The following is a 19,155-nucleotide window of genomic DNA, read 5'->3' as shown; positions in this document are numbered from 1 at the left end:
AACTGATGAATCCTCCGTGTTTTGCTTTTATGATTGAGGCATATGAACTGACACATGTAAACATGACGATGCCCATCTCATGTCATAGATAAAGATCATTTATACGTCTTTTAAACAACAAAAACACTCTGTAGGGATTATTTACAGTTTTACCCCAAAGAAAGACCCGTCTTTTAGATGAAGAGTCAGAGATTCAAATAAATAAATAAAGTTTACTGAAGATAGTTTGCAGAAGCCAGCTTCAACACTAGCAAGAAGTTCCTAGGCCGCTCTGCTTACAATCACAAATCAATAACAATTATACTCTCACATACGTCATTAACTGCATCATACATATAGGTGTTCTAACCTGATTGGTTAAAACACAGATAGACTAGAAACATTTTCACAGGGGTGCATGCGTGCAATTCTGAGCAATATCTTAAGCTTACAAACGTCAGACCTCCACTAGACTGTTTAGAGCTGACTCCAGACCTGTGATCCACGATCAAATAGAACACACACACTTAAAGTACAATCTGTTTCTTACCCAAGGCTGAGTGTACTCTCGGCCGTCTTTATCAAAACTGGTTAAAAACCGGTATAATATTCAGGCTGTTATATCCTTGCTACACAAAGTCTGTCTAGAATAAAAAGTAGAATCACTTTAAAAGAATTAACCGTAAAAATAGCAAAATCACTTTAGACATTTTAGAAATAACAATAGAAACAGTTGTTTCCAGTCCTCAGCCCTTCAGTTCCGTGACCTCTGACCTAGTTTGGTGGCTTCTGAAAATAGTTACAAAAAGACAGGCAAATGCACTGAACACTCTTACATAAAGCAATGTGGTAACTTATTCATTAGTTAAAATCATTTCAAAGTTAAGTAATCAAATAAACATATTTAATAAAAGTAATAAAAACAGGATGTTGAGAAAAATATAAAAGTTGATCATGCTGAGACTGATTAGAAAGTATAAATCTGAATCCTTCAACTCCCTTACACATTTTATGCTCAAATGTTAGCGGGAAATGGACATTTTAAAATTTCAGTATCGATTAATATCGAATTTCAGTCATTTTTGTATTCCACTTTAATTGTTATTGGTGTGGTCACTGTTAACAATTAGAACCCAAGTGGAAGGCAGTTCAGGAACAATGTTGTTGAAAAAAAGAATACATTTATATAATTAAACTGGTTGGTAGCAGTTGAACTCTTCTGTTTTCCTTCTGTTTAAATAAAGTCAGACAAGATCCTATGACAAAACTTCAATATTTGACTAAAGGCCGATTTATACTTCAGTGTCAAGTGCATGCGGACTGGTGTAGCCTTGATTATGTGTCACAATGATGTGGATCCCAAGATCTATGATTGGCCCGCTTATTATTGGTGACAAGGGAGCATTTAACAACTCAAGTCGCACAGAGGAGAAGTATGGGATTGACACTTTTAGGGCTGCAACTAACGATTATTTATTTTAATAATCGATTAATCTGTCAAAAAAAATAAATTCCGATTATTCGATGGATCTAATAAAAAAAAAGAGAAAAGCATTCATTTCCAACCCTTTTTTCAAAATACAGAACTAACATCATAATAATAATCATAATAATAATAATAATAATAATAAAAAATTTAAAACTAACTTGGTAGTTTTGTCCTGTTTTCAATCTAAATATCTAAAAAAAAATCTTAAATCAAGGTACATACGAGACGCATGAAAAAGCAAAAAAAAAAAAGAAGTCTTGTTTCTGAAAAAAACACCTTAATTAAGTGATTGTTTGCTTAAAACTTGCACAATTATTGCCAATGGGGTCAGAAAATAATCTTAATGAGATATAATCTTAAACAGAAGTTTGAAGCATCACTTAATTTTCTCATGCCATTTTTCTTGGCTAGTCTTGATTAAAGATTTTTTTAGATATTTGGACTGAAAATGAAACTAATGATCAACTAAGACAAGCTTTTTTTACAGTGCAGCTAAACATGACAACCGATTGGAAAAAAAAGATCCAAAAAAAAAAAATCGAGTTAATAAAAACATGTCTTTGGTCTTGCGATGCAAAGTTACTATACCACCGCTGCTTTACTACTGTTATTAACCCTTTCATTGGTGAGTTTAAAAGATTCTATCTGGCCCCAGGAATGAGTTTTGCTATTTTAGAAGCTCAGTCACATGACACACCGCAGCCACAATAGCGCTGTATGACAGATGTATCCCTTTTATTATGCTTTTCTGTTTTAATGCAAAATATTCACACGCTTGGTCATCATGTCATCAACTACCGGATATTCCAATTTGCAAAACCATGAGTGTTTTTTTGTTGTTGTTTAAATGACGTATAAATGATTAAACTTTATTGTTACTTTTACTACGCGTTTCTGAAATGAATAATAAACATCGGCAAATTATATTTGAATGGATTGTTAGACTTCCATAGACTTTCTTGTGTTTTACAAACTCTAAATGTATTGTTTTACTAGCACTTGTGTGTATTTACATGTCTAAAACATAAAATAAGCATTGAGTGGTTAAAACGCTATATAATTGTGATAATGACATTTCTTTCTCTGGCTCAGTGCTTTTCTTTCAGTGGCTTTTCACGTCATGCTTGTCAATCTGGATAACAAGTAAACACCAGCACCAGGGACATTACGTTCCTCACTTCAAAACGGAACAAAAGTAGGATTCTGTAGTGATTTACCCTGCTGTCGCTCCCTTCCTCGCCATGTATCTTTCCTCTAACGTTACCTCCGCTCGTTTTTTTCTCCGTGCTGTGTGAGGCAAAAGAGGCAGAGTGCGTTACGCGCGGTGCTCAACTTTTTAAATTTAATAATCAAACATCTCTGCGTCGGCTGGGACGACGAACTGATTATAAAATTTGTTGTCAAGGCTTTTAGTAATTAATTTTAATCAATTCATTGCAGCCCTAATAGCTCATTTTAGTTGAATTAGTCCTAACTTTGATCCTGCTTTACTTCTTCAGCTGTTTTTTGAAGACAACATCGATGACGCCAAGTACTGCGGGCGACTCTACGGCCTGGGATCGGGTTCTACTCAAAGTCAGAACGGGATCTCCAACTCCTCGCAGGAAGAGACCAACAACAAGCACTGACCAAACTCAAGTGGTGACGCACTTGTTTTAATCCCACCCAAGCATTGTTCTTTCCTGTCCTTTACAGAGATGATTTCAAATGATTCATGCATTCTAAAGGGATTTTGGGAAATGCAAACAAGCTAATCTCAGATTGTGTTCTGCTCTGTAGTCCATCACAGCCACCGTACCGTTCCGGGACTCCAGATGTGCTTCTCTCTTCCTCCCATCCGCTGCTTTTTTTTTTTTTTTTTTGGAGACAAATTTTATCTTTTTGTTTTACAGTATTAAAACACCATCGTTTTAAGCATGGGACCAGCGCTTGTGTATCGTACTGCTTACGAGACTCCAGGCATTTTAATATGCTCCAGTCCTTTTTAGAAGCGTTTTGATATTTTCTAGAAAGGCTCAAGGTTTAATGGTCTCTGAGGTGAGGAGGAACTGCCCTCGCCATTAGTGGATCACGGGGTTGTGTTTTTAAAATATGCCAGCATGTATATATTAAAATATAAACTTTCAAAAGAAGCCGCTATCTTTAAGCATTTTTTTCTTCCTATGAGGATCACATTTTAGATTGAGGGTTTTGGGGGGTGTCTTTGAGAACACGAGTCTACTGGTCCTATGTAACCGTTTTAAATCTGTTCGTCACATGATCGCGACTGTTTTGTGGTACGTGTTTTTATTGTATCTGTTGACCGAGGCAGTTATGTATTAAAATGTTTTCTATTGCTACAGTGGTCTCATGTCTGTTTACAAGGCATGTGTTCGGAAAACTGACCTTTTATCACTCGCAGTTAGGCAAATATGATTTTGTTGGTTAACAAAAATGAATATAAACCAGTTTTATATTGAGTCGAATTACATTTTAGACGACTTTATTTTCAAATTTTTTCAGCTAAAGCATACTGAAACCCAGAGCAAAAACTTTAAGGTCCCGTTTAAAAAATACGCTATTTAAAAACTCTTGAGTATATTAATTCTGAATTAAGAGAAACTCTGGGTTTTCCGTTTCAAAATGGCAGGATTGTCAAACTCGAGAAAGCAGAGTAAGTCAAGCCTGTTTCTGAAAGAGAGGTAACTTTAACTCAGGGTGCTTTCACACCTAGACTTTTGTTTTGGAACCTGTCCCGTTTGCCCAGTTAGTGCGGTTTGTTTGGCACATGTGAATCCAGCAATCACGCTTGGACCTGTGCCAAAACAAACGGTCCGAGATCACCTGAATGAGGTGGACTCGGCTCGATTGAAACAAACTCTGGAGCGGATCGATTGCAGTGAACAAATCTTAATATATGAAATAAAAAGTAATACCTTATTAACTTTAATGTTTAAAATGCAAATCCAATTAGATTCACATTATTTGGTATCTCAAATGTTGTTTTAGTCTGTTTCAGTATTAGTGTAATTGTATTATTAATGACCTCTGGAGCGTGTCAAGAGTGTCTGTTCTCCCCGTCTCGCTTCAAACGCCACCACGCATTCATTGTGTGTCGGCATTGTCCTTCTCCGTGAAAGTCATTTATTAAACACAGAAAAGATTCACGCAGCTTCTACTGCAGTAAATTTTGTTTTTACTGTTGATATTTGGTGCCAGTTAATCAGGAAGTGACGATTTTGTTCTCTTTGACTCATTGGATGGAAATGCTGGTTTATTTGCACGGCTTTTATGCGATATTCCAGTTTTGCACATAAATTTAATGTGCAATTTTGGATGGAAACATAGCTATTGCCTACATTAGTCACACAAAGAACAAAGTCAAATTCAGCAATTCAAACCATAATCCGATCCACAAATGCAAAACTTCCTTTTCGGACACATAAATTAAGATGCATCATGCATGAATACAAAACATAATATTTGTTTTCAAAAACATGTTTATGTTTGTGCAAATCTTCAGATGGAGAGCCATTTGTGGATGTACAACTGCAGATACAACATGAATAGAGCACGTGGATGACATTGTGAATTTGAAAATAATATTAATACTAATTTCATCCCAAATCTCTAATGTCTCACTGAAGCAGAATTAGCTGCCATCTCTGATGTTAAATCATGTTTTGCTGAGATCTTAGTTATTCGATCTGCATAGTTTATAGATATTCAACTTAATATTCAACTCAAATGGCTAGTTCACCCAAAAATGACCTTTTACTCATTTTTTCTCCCCCTCATGTGGTTTCAAACTAACTACAGGTTCATTTACTTCCATAGTGAAACAACATCTGTGGAAGTCTATAATCAGTATTAATCCAATCAGATTGATCTAAACCTACAATAAATACACTGATCCCTACTGCTGAATTTCTGTTTTGGAAGAATCCCCCCTTCCACCCCACCTCCTCCTTTTCCTTCTTTACTAGGGGTAGCTCTCGAGACCTACCTGATTTCAGACCACCTTAAATGCTAAAAGGCCTGGCAGGAGCCAAGCAGCATCAAGCAACATCTAAGTGTGAACTCTTGAAAACAGTTTGTGTTCAACAGAATAAAGTTAAACAGGTGAAGGGACGTCAATGATGACAGAATTCCATTTTGGGTGAATTTTCCCTTTAAAGCAGCATTGTGGACTTTTTTCCCCCCCAAAGTAGGAAAAATCCTCGTTCAAGTTGTCTAGATGAAGCATTAGTCCTCCAAACATTCCCACCTGCCTCCGGTTTAACAATGCTGAAGATTTTAGGCTTGAATGGTGTGTTCAACATGGGTTTGTTAAGTCTGGTATAGTGCTTTTTGTAACAAAAGTAAATTTTGGGAGAATGTTATTATTATTATTTTTATTCATACATTAGTCAAACGTGAATAGTACATATCTGCATATCAAAAACAGGAAGTGCTAATTAGCCAGAAGGTGTCAGTGTATGAGTCTCCTCACAGCTTTACTGAGAGACTCTGCAGTTCCATATTTGCGCAATAAAGCTGTGGCTTCAGAGCAGATGTGCTGTGGAATCAGATTAAAGTGTTTTTCCATGTGCAGAAGAACAATACAACATTCCAGCACATCCGGAAACGGGTATTTCTGCAAAACGAGAAAAAAACAACAACTTAAGCATCCCATCTGCTAAAGGACATTGACCAAAAGCTGCTCTAAGCCATTTTTATTACAGTTTTTCTCAGTTGCTTTGGTGCATTTCTCACAACACTAGTGCATTTTTGCACAACAGTTAATGCAGTCCTCAAAAACAGTACAGACTGCAAAACCTAGCTGATAACCTGCAAAAAGCATGTGACTTGCTCAAAATGGAGAGCTCATTCCTGAAAAGTATTGATGTCCATCAAATTAACTGTGTCATCAAGAAGAAAAGCCCTGACACCACTGTTTATAAACAAGACAGTCAAATTGCTTTGTCATGTTGTCACGCTTTGTTAATGCAAAAAAAGTCAGATTTTAGTGACACTTCCTGAAAATGCTCAAGACAGCACTGTATATGCACAGCCAACTACAGCAAAGTTGGACATTACTCCATTTAGTGAGGTATCAGAGTACAAGACACTGAATATGTATGTTTCACAGTTTTACTGCATGTGCTCTTTACAATTCTAATTTATTCACAGCATTGTGCAGAAGAATAAACACACCCTTATTTACAACAAACATAAGCTTCCTTTGGGTAGAGCTGTGCACAACTGTAAACAATATTGCAGAACATATTGGAACTGAACCTACAACATACACAGGTCTGTAAATCATTCATCAAATTGTTCAATTTAGAAGATATTTTCAGGAAAAAAACACACACATATATATATATATATATATATATATATATATATATATATATATATATATATATTATTATTATTTTTTTAGCTTGACAGATTTTGATAACTAGTTCAACATTTTAGTATGCAATGACTCAAGTAATGAAATGAGGACTATTAGTTTTATATGGGATGACTATTCAGCATTTACAAGTTTAGTTCATTTTGACTGACATGACATAAGCAGATGATAATGTTATAAATAGCAGAGAGTTGTATGAAAGCAATTGATGCATGTCCAAAAGCATCTGCAATGTGTTGGAAGGAAAGAGAAACTGCTACTAGGATGTGCACAAATGACTAATTGTAAAAAATGTTATGTAAATAGTGTTGTGAGAAATGCACCAAAGCCACTGAGAAAAACTATTAATAAAATTCATGATTTTACAACTACCTAATCTGGGGTGCGTTTCCGAAGACCATTGTTAGCCAACTAAGGTTGTGTCATTACAAATATAGTTCTTTGATTTGCCGTTTCCCAAATCCGTTGTTCCAACGAACATTCGCAAACTTCTGGCTTGCAAATACACCTCTGGAAATGTAGTTAGAAACATAGTTCCTGGCTGTGTTCTGTTCCCAGTTATCTCCCCTATGCCCTATTCATTTAGAACATTCTAACATTTAAACTTGGAATTCTGACAAAAAACTAAACAAAAAAAAAAGTCATCTTTCTAAGGTGTAATTTGCTTTCAAAGTATTTTTGGTCACACTCTACAATTAGGGTTGTTAGTTAATGTTACTTAATGCATTTACTAACATGAACAAACATTGAACAATACATTTACTACAGCACTTGTTCATGTTAACTTATGGTGCAATAACTAATGTAAACAAGCATGAGTTTGAATGTTAATAATGCATTAGTAAATGTTCAATTATGATTAATAAATGCTGTACATGTGTTGTTCATGGTTAGTTCATGTTAGTAAACATTTCTGCAGTGCTTTACAAGTGTCAAATTGTAAAAGTAGACTTTTCAAAAAAATAAATAAACAACATCCTACTTAATCATCATCATCATCATTATTATTTTTAAAGTAGGATTTTTTTCAATTCCTAATAAATATTAAACATTAAATTTCATTTCTTAATAAATTGCCTCATTATTTATTTATTTCTATGATTTATATATGATATTAGAATATGTGTTTGCTTTTGTAAGTGGCTTTATGTTTTAGAATAGAATATGTTCTCAATAGTATCTGTAAAGGAAACACAGGCCCTATATGTGCCTTTACATACATTTTAATGGATATGGAAAGTGAGTGCATGTTTTCACCAAAACTTATATTGTATTTGTTTAAATTTGTGTGCGTGTAAAACAATATAATTTGCACAAAGAAATAATGGGGTTCTTCTCTAAAGAAGTTGTTACTTCACCCAGTTTAGAGCATCATTATGCGTGTTTTACATTATAACTAACGTGGTTCAAGCGATGAATCTGCGACAGAGAAACTCCAGTTGTGGGAAACACTCGTCACTACTGTACTTCATTTTTTCCCCAAACGATGCATCGTACCATGATAGTTCAGCCGCAAGTTACATCGTTGTTTGGGAAACGCACCCCTGCCAGTGAAATATATACACTACAGATGATGAAGATCAGATGCTTCATTACCACTGTTTGTAGCTGTCATTTTAATGTCTATTTTTGTTATTAAGAGGAAAGAGGGCAGCACATATTTTAATTCATCTATGACCTATGGGTGAATAAATGAACATACATTTTTCTTTTTTGTCTACACCAGGGGTGTCCAAACTACGGCCCGCAATCAGTTTTGTGGCGGCCCGCGAGGCTTTTTATAAATTTCAATAGAATCTGGCCCGCTCTACAAAAATGAACGTAATTCAATAAATAACCACCAGGTGTCGCTTTCACATGCATTCAATTAAGCAGCAGTTCTTGTTATGATCTATCTATCCATCCATCCATCCATCCATCCATTTATATACACACAGTTGAAGTCAGAATTATTAGCCCCTCTTTGATTTTTCTTCTTTTTTTAATATTTCCCAAATGATGTTTAACAGAGCAAGGACATTTTCACAGTATGTCTGATAATATTTTTTCTTCTGAAGAAAGACTAATTTGTTTTATTTTGGCCAGAATAAAAGCTGTTTAAAATTTTTTATGAACCATTTTAAGTTCAAAATTATTAGCCCCTTAAGTGTTCAGAACAAACCATTGTAATAAAATAACTTGCCTAATTACCTTAATTTGACTAGTTAACCTAATTAACCTAGTTAAGACTTTAAATGTCACTTTAAGCTGTATAGAAGTGTCTTGAAAAATATCAAGTAAAATATTATTTACTGTCATCATGGCAAAGATAAAATAAATCAGTTATTAGAGGTGAGTTATTAAAACTATTATGTTTAGAAATGTGTGGAAATATATATATATATATATATATATATATATATATATATATATATATATATATATATATATTTATATATTTATATATGTATATATATATATATATATATATATATATATATATATATTTATATTTATATATGTATATATATATATATATATATATATATATATATATATAGAGAGAGAGAGAGAGAGAGAGAGAGAGAGAGAGAGAGAGAGAGAGAGACAGATAGATAGATAGATAGATAGATAGATAGATAGATAGATAGATATATATATATATATATATATATATATATATATATATATATATATATATATATACACACACACACACACACACACACACACACACACGTGTCTGTGTGATGTATGTAAAAAAAAATTTATTGGCCCGGAACAACGTTTTTTTTTTTTTTTTTGCATCTGGCCCTCGGCCCAAAAAGTTTAGACACCCCTGGTCCAAAATGACAACCAAAAGCAGCATATGTGGAGTAGAAGAAACATTTTGTATCATTAGTTTTGGTGCACTTATGATGGGAATTGATAGCGCAATAGAGGCAGAGCAACCATATTACATCATTGAAAACAATAGCAGGCCCATGGTCCAAAATAAACTGAATAATTTTCAATAAATAAATGTGGATTCTTTTTTACTAATGTAAATATGTTTTTGTCACATTTTTGTCAAAGAGACATCATTTACATTATATTAAGACATACGTGTCTTTAGGGTTTCCTTTAAGATGTTAAATGTGTGATATGACTAAACGATAGTCGTGAACGGCTATTGATATTTCTTTAAACATGTAGCGGGGCTTGGATCTGGAAACACAACTTGATACGCAAACGGAGCAACTTACCCTGATGTGTTCCGGGACGGCGGCGAGAGCTTTATGGTGTTCAGCAACTTGTGCGGTCAGCGCAGATAGAGACTCGCTGCTGGAGAAAGACACACAGCAGCTGTTAGACATGTCTTTGAAGCACTTGAATCAAAAGCACAGGAATAAAGCAGAGCATCAGAAATACCCCGTTCCTCCAGCAGATCCCTCCAGAGCCGTCTCTGGGTCTTTACACCTGCTGTGCTGCTGAATCAGGCTGCTGACTCTTTTCTGAATCTCCGCTATGGCTCTCTGGTTGGCCTGCAGATCAGCGTGAGGTTCTGACAGAAGAATCTTCCAGAAGCCATCAGATTGAGCTTCTCCGTTACACTTCTCTTCATCTCCGTCAGCCAGAGTTAAACGATGACCGTTGCTGATGCTGTTATTGGTCGACGTTGACGTCCACCATTTCTCATACATGAGTGGATAACAGATGAAAGCCTCGATGCTTTGAGAAATCGCCAAGCTTCTCTCATCAGACGGGTCTAGTTTCTGTTTGTAAAGCGCCACCGACTCCAAACCTGGTAGAAAACAATGATTGTAATCGATTAACGGTAGAACGTTTGACAAACTTGACATGATATATGACTCTTCTCTACCAAAATTATAATAAGCTGTTTCCACCCAAAGATGTGGATTAGACTGATTTATGAACCGCGCGAGTCCATTGGAGCGACTGATTACAAGCGTCAATTAATGTGCAGTAGCTCAGGATGGAAAGTTTTGATTTGTGTTTAACTTATAGTTAAAGTTGTTTCACGTCTGCCGGTTCCTGCCTCAAAATGAGCGAGTTTAAACCACTTGTACATTAGGAAGCGTTCAGAAAAAACACCAGTAAAGAGACTAGACACAGAGGAACATTAACACCTCACTGCCCGCTAGCATTTCGGAAGTGTTAATGCAGAGCAACAGAAACAGAGTGCAGAAATATGAATGCACAGCTACGCGTGTTGCATGTGCCGTGGGTCACGTCGATCACTTAACACAGAAGTTTAAACCAAGCTTTAGACTGATGTGCAAAACTGGAATAATGCTGAACAAATTTGCAAATAAAGTGCCATTTACATCCAGTGAGAACAAAATCGTTAGTTCCTGATAAACTGACAGCAACATGGAGGAAAATTGTAATTTACTGCAGTAGGGGAAGCAACACCACAAAACATAATGGGTTCCATACAATTCCTTCATGTTGTACCAACACAATTAGGTAGATTAACACCCTGCACCCCCTACACTCCAACCCACCCCCCACAAAAAAACTCAAGAATTTAGTTTTTTTTTATAATGTTCTTGACAATTGAGTACAATTGTTGAAATAAAAACCAAAATCAAATTTTTTTAAATTTATTTCAATTACTGTCAAGGACCATTATTTTTCAGGCCTTGAATCCATATGTTTAAAGTTCAAGTACTTTCAAGAAGCGTGGGAGCAGAGTGTGAATGCGAAGGGCTTCAAAATTAACCCTAAGAAATAGGACACCACTACAACACCCGTACACGTCATCAGGTCATCGCAATCTTTTGCTTCATATGAGATTGACGATCGTGATTGCTGTAGTGATACCAGTTGTTATTTTTTGGTATTTATCTTCAGGAAATCACTGAAGGCATATATTTTTTGTTATCATATTGATATAATGTGGCAATAAGATCGTAACTGTACTGTACATTTACACAGTGGCCATATTTATTAATGTAAACACACAATAAACAGCATTAACATTATAGCAGACACTGTAAAAAGCTCATTCCCAGCCAGACTTTTCTGACAGGGTATTCCAGTGTCATCAAGAGTCAAAATGTTGTGGGACTGCTGTACAGAAGCTATGATTAGGGATGAAAGATAGTGAAATTTAGTGTTTTTTATTTTAGCAAAACACCAACTCGGTTATGAATATATTAAAACGTGTTTGTTTGTTTGTTTGTTGTAAAAATTCGTAAAAATGATAAGTAAAATACTAATTTGTGGATCTTACTTCCAGGTGCAGCGTTCCTGCCTTTGTGGCTGGTGTATTCTGGGAAATTTTCTTACCACTTAGTTTCGAGTCTGGTCCTGAAAAATCATTGTTTAAAGGGTTATCTAGCCCTTCCCCTTAGCTTTCAAGCTAAAGAGAATTGGGACACCACTACCCCTTCACGTTAACGCGCAAAACAAGGGGTAAGGGCTAAGGGGTAAAATAGGGATTGGGCCTTGTTCTGGTAATCTTCAGTCAAAGTCTGACTATTTGCTTCAGCATTTGGAGCTGTGGTTTTTTCTCTGATGATGACAGTTTGACTGCTTCAGCTGCAATCTTCTTAGCCACACCCCTCTTACCGTTAGTTTGCTATGAGGAAACGATGATCAAAAAGAAAGTCCCACCCCTTACTCAATATTCTATTTCAGTTGAACTACATCAACATTCTGAAATAAAGGTCTCTCCAACTTTCATTTCACGTGGACTTTAAGTATATAATGCCACCCTAAAGATGACATGAATCCATTTTTTTTAAATATCATGACCGTGTTTACATTTCGCAACATAAATATATATCAGATTTTTTTTTTCTTCTTCCCTAAATTTGATTATTTACAATACCTGTACACCATATTGTACTTGTACACCATGGGTGCATCCGAAATCGTATACTACCATACCATATAGTATGCGAGCCGAGTAGTATGTCCAAATTCATATTATTTGAAAAACAGTAGGTGAGAAGTTCCTGGTTTACCTACTACTTCTGGCGAGATTCTAAAGTGCACATCCAATAGACCAGGGGTCACCAATCTCGTTCCTGAAGTCCGGTTCCCTGCAGGGTTTAGCTCCAACTTGCCTCAACACACCTGAGTGGGTGTTTCATATATACCTTGTAAGACCTTGATTAGCTTGTTCAGGTGTGTTTGATTAGGGTTGGAGCTAAAATCTGTAGGACACCTGACCACCAGGAACAAGTTTGCAATAGGCAAATGCGCTTTCCTATGATGCCACATGAGAGGAGTGAAGCGACGTAACTGACGTGGGTTGGTCACGTGATAATGACTAATGGTGGGTGTAGTACATCCGAGCTGCATTCGTACTACTCACATTCATACTGTATAGAACGTTCTTTCCTAATGGTTGTGTAGTAATTTCAAATTCAAATCTAATACCTACCGAATGGTAGGCGATTTCGGACGCAGTCCATCTTTCTTTTTATCTCTCTCTCTTTTTTATTATTATTTTTTTTATTTTGATTATCTACAATAGGCAGTCGTGATGTGAAGTGATTGTGTGTTGTTGTTTTGTGTAGATGAGCATCTCTGACCGTGTGGAAACAGCAGCAGGCTCAGCTCTGCCATCAGTGTGAAGCTTCCCGCTGCTGAAGCTCGACTCAGAGCTCGCAGCAACTCCTCAACAACAGACGGCCAATCACACAACAGCTCACTCAGGGCACACAGAGTCACGTCCAATGAGATGTGAGATAACAGCTGAGGAGCATAAAAGAGGAGCCAAAGACTAATGATTTACATGATGGCATTAAAGATACATTTCATTCTAGTCTAAAGACAGACAATATAATATGATTTACTTAATTTAATAATTTATATAAGGATCAATAATAATTAACTATGATATGCTATACAGTAAAGTACAGTTGAAGTCAGAGTTATTAGCCCCTCTGTAACCCCAAAACCTCCATTACCAAACTTGACTGATTTCTGTGAGTATCTTGGGTCCATGCGGGTTTCAATAGGTCTTCTGCAGTATTTGTGATGATTGGGATGAAGTTCAACAGATGATTCATGGGAAAAATCTACCTTCTACCATTTTTCCAAATCATCAACTAGAAGTTATTCAAGTTTTTATTTGTCGCTCTTACAATTGGGATCGATGATAAGACTTATGTCAGGTAGTGTATAGTAAAAACGGCGGTCCCACTTTATATTAAGTGTCCTTGACTACTATTTACTTACATCAAAAAATAAATACATCGTACCTACTGTGTGTTAAATGTATTTGAGAACACTTGTGGTGCTTTTGAGTTGGGATAGAGGTTGGGTTATGGACAGGTTTGGTGGCATGGGTAGGTTTAAGGGTGTGTTAGGGTGTAAGGGATGGTCAACAGTGTATTTACAAATGTAATTACAAAAGTTAATTACAGATGTATTTACAAACAGGTATTTAATCAAGCATAAGTACACAATAAATACATTGTAACAAACTATTAAATCCTGTGTAAGTACATACTAGTTAAGGCCACTTAATATAAAGTGGGACCAAAATGGCTAAAGTCAGTACTATTATTACAATCTGACGCATGTGTGTAGATGAAGACAGATAAAGTTCCATAAAGTAACAAAGTAAGATAAAGTAACAATGTCAAAGCGAAATTATTCCAGCGCTAAATGGACTGTACCAGATACTATTAGGGCGAAATGATAAACAAATACAGACAGAAAAAGTTCAAGTGAGTCAGTTTGCAGTAAGCACTTCCATTGCTCTAACTGTCGACCACTGGACATCAGTAAATGACCAAAATGACCTCGTTATAACAGCGCAGATAATCGATGACAACTGACATCTCCACTTTTACTTTAGCAATTAAAAAATAATCAATAAGATCATAAAACTAGAGTTTCCTTAAACTAGATTGTCATTCGTTTCTTTATTTCAATTACACTGCATATTTACAGTATTAAATTCTTAATCTAAATTAATCAGAGACCAAGATTGTGATTAATGCGTTACATATTGGTTAATAGATTTACAGAGCTAATTATCTTATATCATAGCTAGGACGGTTGGAATCTTCTATTTGCGCACGTACTTGTTTGACGGGTCCAGTAGTGGTGTGCGGAGGATTTTCGATGGCTTTCAGCTGTTGATGGAGAGTCTTTAGTTTGTGATGGTCTGCAGGATCCACTCCAAACTCTCTCTGCCACACTCTGAGCACCGCCGAGAAGAAGACCTCCTCACGCGACGAAGACCACCAGTGGGAAGATGACGAACTCCAGCTGACCACATCTGTGTCCGCCAGTCTCTGAGTGAGAATCTCATTCACACTGAACACCAGCCGGTGACCCTGTCCAGAAATATAACTATTACAATAAAACCTAACCACATTTATAGCACAGTGGAGTTCAATGCGCCAGTTTGGGCATCTCTGCCTTAGAATTAACTTCATTATATAAATTTTCAAACACCGAACTGCTGATGAATATGGAAACCAACCAAAAGTGAGTCTTGTGTCCTCAAGACATCCTGTGCTGCGGTCCAGTCCTGGGTCGCGATCAGGTCTTTGGCGCACCTCAGAGAGAGGGAGTGTGCCAGCTCTGCTTCTCCTGTTATATGTGCCAGGTGAGCCGCCGTCTTCAGTGATGTCACATCCCCTTTCTTCCCAATCACTTTAGCTGCATCAAAGCTGGAGTCTGTGGCCAGGTAACTGAACGGAAAACAGCCACACACCGCTTAAATCACTTTACTCAGTTGGAGGTATTGCTATGAAATTAAGAATCTGTGATGTGTTAATTTAGCGTGTTTAACATGTCTCAGTCGCACCTTTTTTTGGCGTGGCAACCTTCAAAATCAAACTTGAGAAAATTGGGAAGAATTTTTTGTACTTTTGTCAATTAACAAGTGTATTGTTCAAATTGACTACCCTTTCGTTATGATAAAGCAGGGGTCACCAACCTTTTTGAAACCGAGAGCTTTTTGGATACAGATTAATGTGAAGGGCTACCAGTTCAATAAACAAAATAACAAATTTGCTCAATTTACTTGTAATGATGGGCCCTATCATACACCTGGCGTAATGTGGCGCAAGGCGCGGCGCAATAGTCTTTTGCTAGTTTCAGCTTGGCGCAAGAGTCGTTTTGAGGCATTGCGCTACGCTGTTTAAATAGCAAATGCATTAGCGCTCATATGTGCGCCCATAGGCGCCCATGGTCTAAAAAGGGAGGCGTTCTGAGGCGCACTGCTGGCGCGTTGCTATTTTGAAAAACTAAAATAGATTTTTCATTAGACCAAAACAAACCCGGTCTAAACTCCAGCGCAGAGTTGCGCCTTGCTTACACACTGCTTAATACGCACAAGAGAGCAATAGGCAAATATCTTTACATATGAAAAAAATTAAATATTTAGGATATAATAAGAATAGATATAGGATATAAATATAAAGGATTAAAATATTACAAAACATATTATTTTCTAGCCTACATAAATATGAAAAATCACTGCTTTTATGTCTTCTTCATCTCGGGAGGCTTTTTCAGTTCATACATAACAATTTGCTTTTGTATAATGTTATTATTATTAGCAGTATTATTTATTATATCCATATTTATATTTGTTGTATTAAAAACAAGCTTAGATTTGCCCACCTGCAAGTTTTAGACCATATGGGGCACAGCATGTGTTTTAGGATATAACTCAGGTTTTTGAGCACAATTTCGTTATTATTGTTCATTTATTAATTTGCTGGAAATTAGAACTGAATTTAGAAATAGTTTTGAAACGAATATTTGCGCTTAACAAACGCAATTAATTATTTATAGACTAATTGATGTCTGTGCGTAAAGGTTTCCCTATCCAAGAGCGAAAGTGAAAGTAGATCCATTATCTCTCATTCTCACGCAGTAGATGCTCTGTTTAACAGTTTTCTGTTAAAAAAGCTGTTAACTGTTTGCTAGTGAAATGCTCATTTTTTCCACTTAGACTTACTTTACGTCCTGTAAATAGTGAATGCGCTTATGGCGCGACGCAGCTGGCTCTTAAAGGGAATGGGAGATGAGACTCTAATTGGTTTATTCTCAAAACACATCTATAACTCATTAAGAAAATAAACTCAACCCTTTTAGACCATGTGTCACGGCGCAAAGTGGATTTTCCCGTCCTTAAATTAGCAAAAATGCGTTCTTACATGCCCTGAAAGTGTTTGCGCCCTGCGTTTTGCGCTCTGCGCATGGACCATCAAAATAGAGCCCAATATGTTATTGTTAATAATCCCTGTTAATAAAAGTCCCTGGTGTCTGGTTGAGATCCAGACCTTTTATTACGTTTGACTAGCTAAAGCGTTCTACTCCTGGGAGGGTTTAAAATCAGGGGCCGTGCAATTTACTTCCAGAAGAAAGTTGAAATTAGGGGACACGTAATCACAGCTTGTAAAGCTTACCTTTTCGATACTAGGTGAAAAATCTAATCTGTTGGAGCTGTCCAATATGATCACCAGAATGGAGAAGTCCCAGAGTAAAGTGGGAAGATATGATACACCGGTGTTCTGGAATATGAAAAACTGTCTTTACTCTGTTTTCATCTGTTTTTATCTTACTTGTTTCTATTTTATTTATACTTTTCTCTTTTTAAGCACTTTGAATTGCCACTGTGTATTAATATATATATATATATTAATATAATCACGCCTCGTGTTGCTTCAGAGGTCACTGACAGATGCTCAGACGTTCTCCTTCGGGTTATGTTCAAGGTTCCATTTGTTTTAACGGGGGGCAAACACTTTTTCCCACAGAGCTTTGTAGTTTTTGATTTAGTTGTTTTAACTTAAAAATAAATGTGGGGATAAAACATGACAACACGAGGATAGAATAAAAAAAAAGCAGCTTTGTTCAAAATCTAACAAAACGTGTTCAGGGTAGCTCTCTGTGCTCTTTGGGTAAGGAATTTATCAAAATAAGCAGCAAAAATCAGTCCAAGGCACTCGAAAAATGTGAAAAAAACATTAAAAAGCCTTTCTTTACATGGCTAATCCTTAAACTTGCGCGTTTCAGCAAACAACTGCCTTCAACAGAGTTACAACAAAGTTTTTCCACATTTTTCGAGTGCCTTGGACTGATTTTTGATGTTTAAAGCTGTTTTGTTGTTTGAAAGCAGAGGTATGGTTCTCTATTCGATATATAATACAGTCAAATATTCATAGCCAAAAATATTCTGAGGGACAACAAATTTAGGTGAAAATCATCAAAAATTATGGCAGTGGATGATAACTGCTTTTTAAAAAACACCGGCGGGGAAAGAGTTTATTAGAACCAAACAATTAGTTTTTTTGTTTTGTCTTAGTTTTGAGTTAAAAGTCTTGGTAAATGGTTTGTTAATAGTGTGAATTGTACAGTAAAATAAAGTGTTACCAAATTTAGTTAGCATACATTTAAACAGACCACCAGAGTGTTTTGTAAACTGCTTTGATTACCATTTAGCAGCAGTAGCGTAGTGTCCGTCCTTTTCCAGCACCGCAGCCCAGCTCATGTACAGATCTTTCAGCACTGGATCCTCAGGCTGGAGTCTGGCTCTGGCTAAAGCAATGGCTTCCCTGGAGATTTAAAACAAGCACAAACATTAACCTTCAGCCGGAGCAAACAGCATTAACATGCCAGAGAGTGTTTTTCAGACCGGTAAAACTGGTGGCTCTTCAGGAGACTGATGGCCTCGTAGAGTTTGTGTATGGACAGGAGATGTGAAGCTGCTTTGAAGAACTGCTCATGATGACAGAGCTGCTTGACGTACGCCTCCACGGTCCTCAACCACACCTGGTAACCAGCTGAATATTGAGAATACAGCAAAAACAATGAAAAAGGTGTAAAGAAAACAAGTAAAGAACCCATGATAATGGAAAACTAAACGTGCACATGATTCTGCGTGTAAATCACAAATAAAAGGAAATATAAAAAAATTCATTCGTTTTTGGAGAGGATATATTACTTGACATTTTATATGGAAAATCTTTTATGGTAAAACCAACATTGACTAGCCGAGATGTTAAAAAAACTACTTGGAAGTTCATGTGATTCTTACACAAAAAGTATATATATATATACACACATATATATATATATATATATATATATATATATATATATATATATATATATATATATATATATATATATATATATATATACATACATATACATATATTACTAGCCGACCGACTGTTAGCATTAAAATTGAGTGGTCTTGCCACTAACGAAGGGACCCAGCACAGGGAGTGCACACATCCATAATATAAAACCCTGAGCAATTCTCCGTCAATAACTCGGTATGAAATGTATTTTCTAATATCCTCATTTAGAGAGACGCTATCAAACATTCAGCCCA

The 19,155-nt window shown here is 36.2% G+C and overlaps 3 protein-coding genes across 5 annotated transcripts in view; 2 read left to right on the top strand and 1 right to left on the bottom strand.

The window, feature by feature from the left end:
* The window catches only part of cnot8 (CCR4-NOT transcription complex, subunit 8), a 13,142-nt gene extending 9,335 nt beyond the window's left edge, over positions 1-3,807 (top strand). For both annotated transcript variants that reach the window (XM_005173877.5, NM_213479.1), the window contains 1 exon segment: positions 2,968-3,807. In XM_005173877.5, the coding sequence (XP_005173934.1) occupies positions 2,968-3,096 (129 nt within the window). In that variant the 3' untranslated portion in view covers positions 3,097-3,807.
* The window catches only part of wwc1 (WW and C2 domain containing 1), a 449,056-nt gene that overhangs the window by 124,491 nt on the left and 305,410 nt on the right, over positions 1-19,155 (top strand). The window lies entirely within an intron of this gene.
* The window catches only part of gemin5 (gem (nuclear organelle) associated protein 5), a 43,495-nt gene continuing 30,178 nt past the window's right edge, over positions 5,839-19,155 (bottom strand). The window contains exons 21-28 of one of the 2 annotated variants that reach the window (XM_001339844.9): positions 18,451-18,598; positions 18,251-18,370; positions 15,283-15,493; positions 14,879-15,133; positions 13,376-13,538; positions 10,239-10,611; positions 10,073-10,151; positions 5,839-6,083 (exon numbers count right to left, since the gene is read on the bottom strand). In XM_001339844.9, coding sequence (XP_001339880.5) covers positions 5,919-6,083; positions 10,073-10,151; positions 10,239-10,611; positions 13,376-13,538; positions 14,879-15,133; positions 15,283-15,493; positions 18,251-18,370; positions 18,451-18,598 — 1,514 coding nt within the window. In that variant the 3' untranslated portion in view covers positions 5,839-5,918. The remainder of the gene's footprint in view (positions 6,084-10,072; positions 10,152-10,238; positions 10,612-13,375; positions 13,539-14,878; positions 15,134-15,282; positions 15,494-18,250; positions 18,371-18,450; positions 18,599-19,155) is intronic. The other variant, XM_009295614.5, reaches the window with a different exon arrangement.

The sequence above is a fragment of the Danio rerio genome, chromosome 21 (genome assembly GCF_049306965.1).
Source record: "Danio rerio strain Tuebingen ecotype United States chromosome 21, GRCz12tu, whole genome shotgun sequence".
Classification (NCBI taxonomy): Eukaryota; Metazoa; Chordata; class Actinopteri; order Cypriniformes; family Danionidae; genus Danio; species Danio rerio.
Note: the sequence above shows the minus strand (reverse complement) of the source record. Positions and strands in the feature narration are given on the sequence as shown.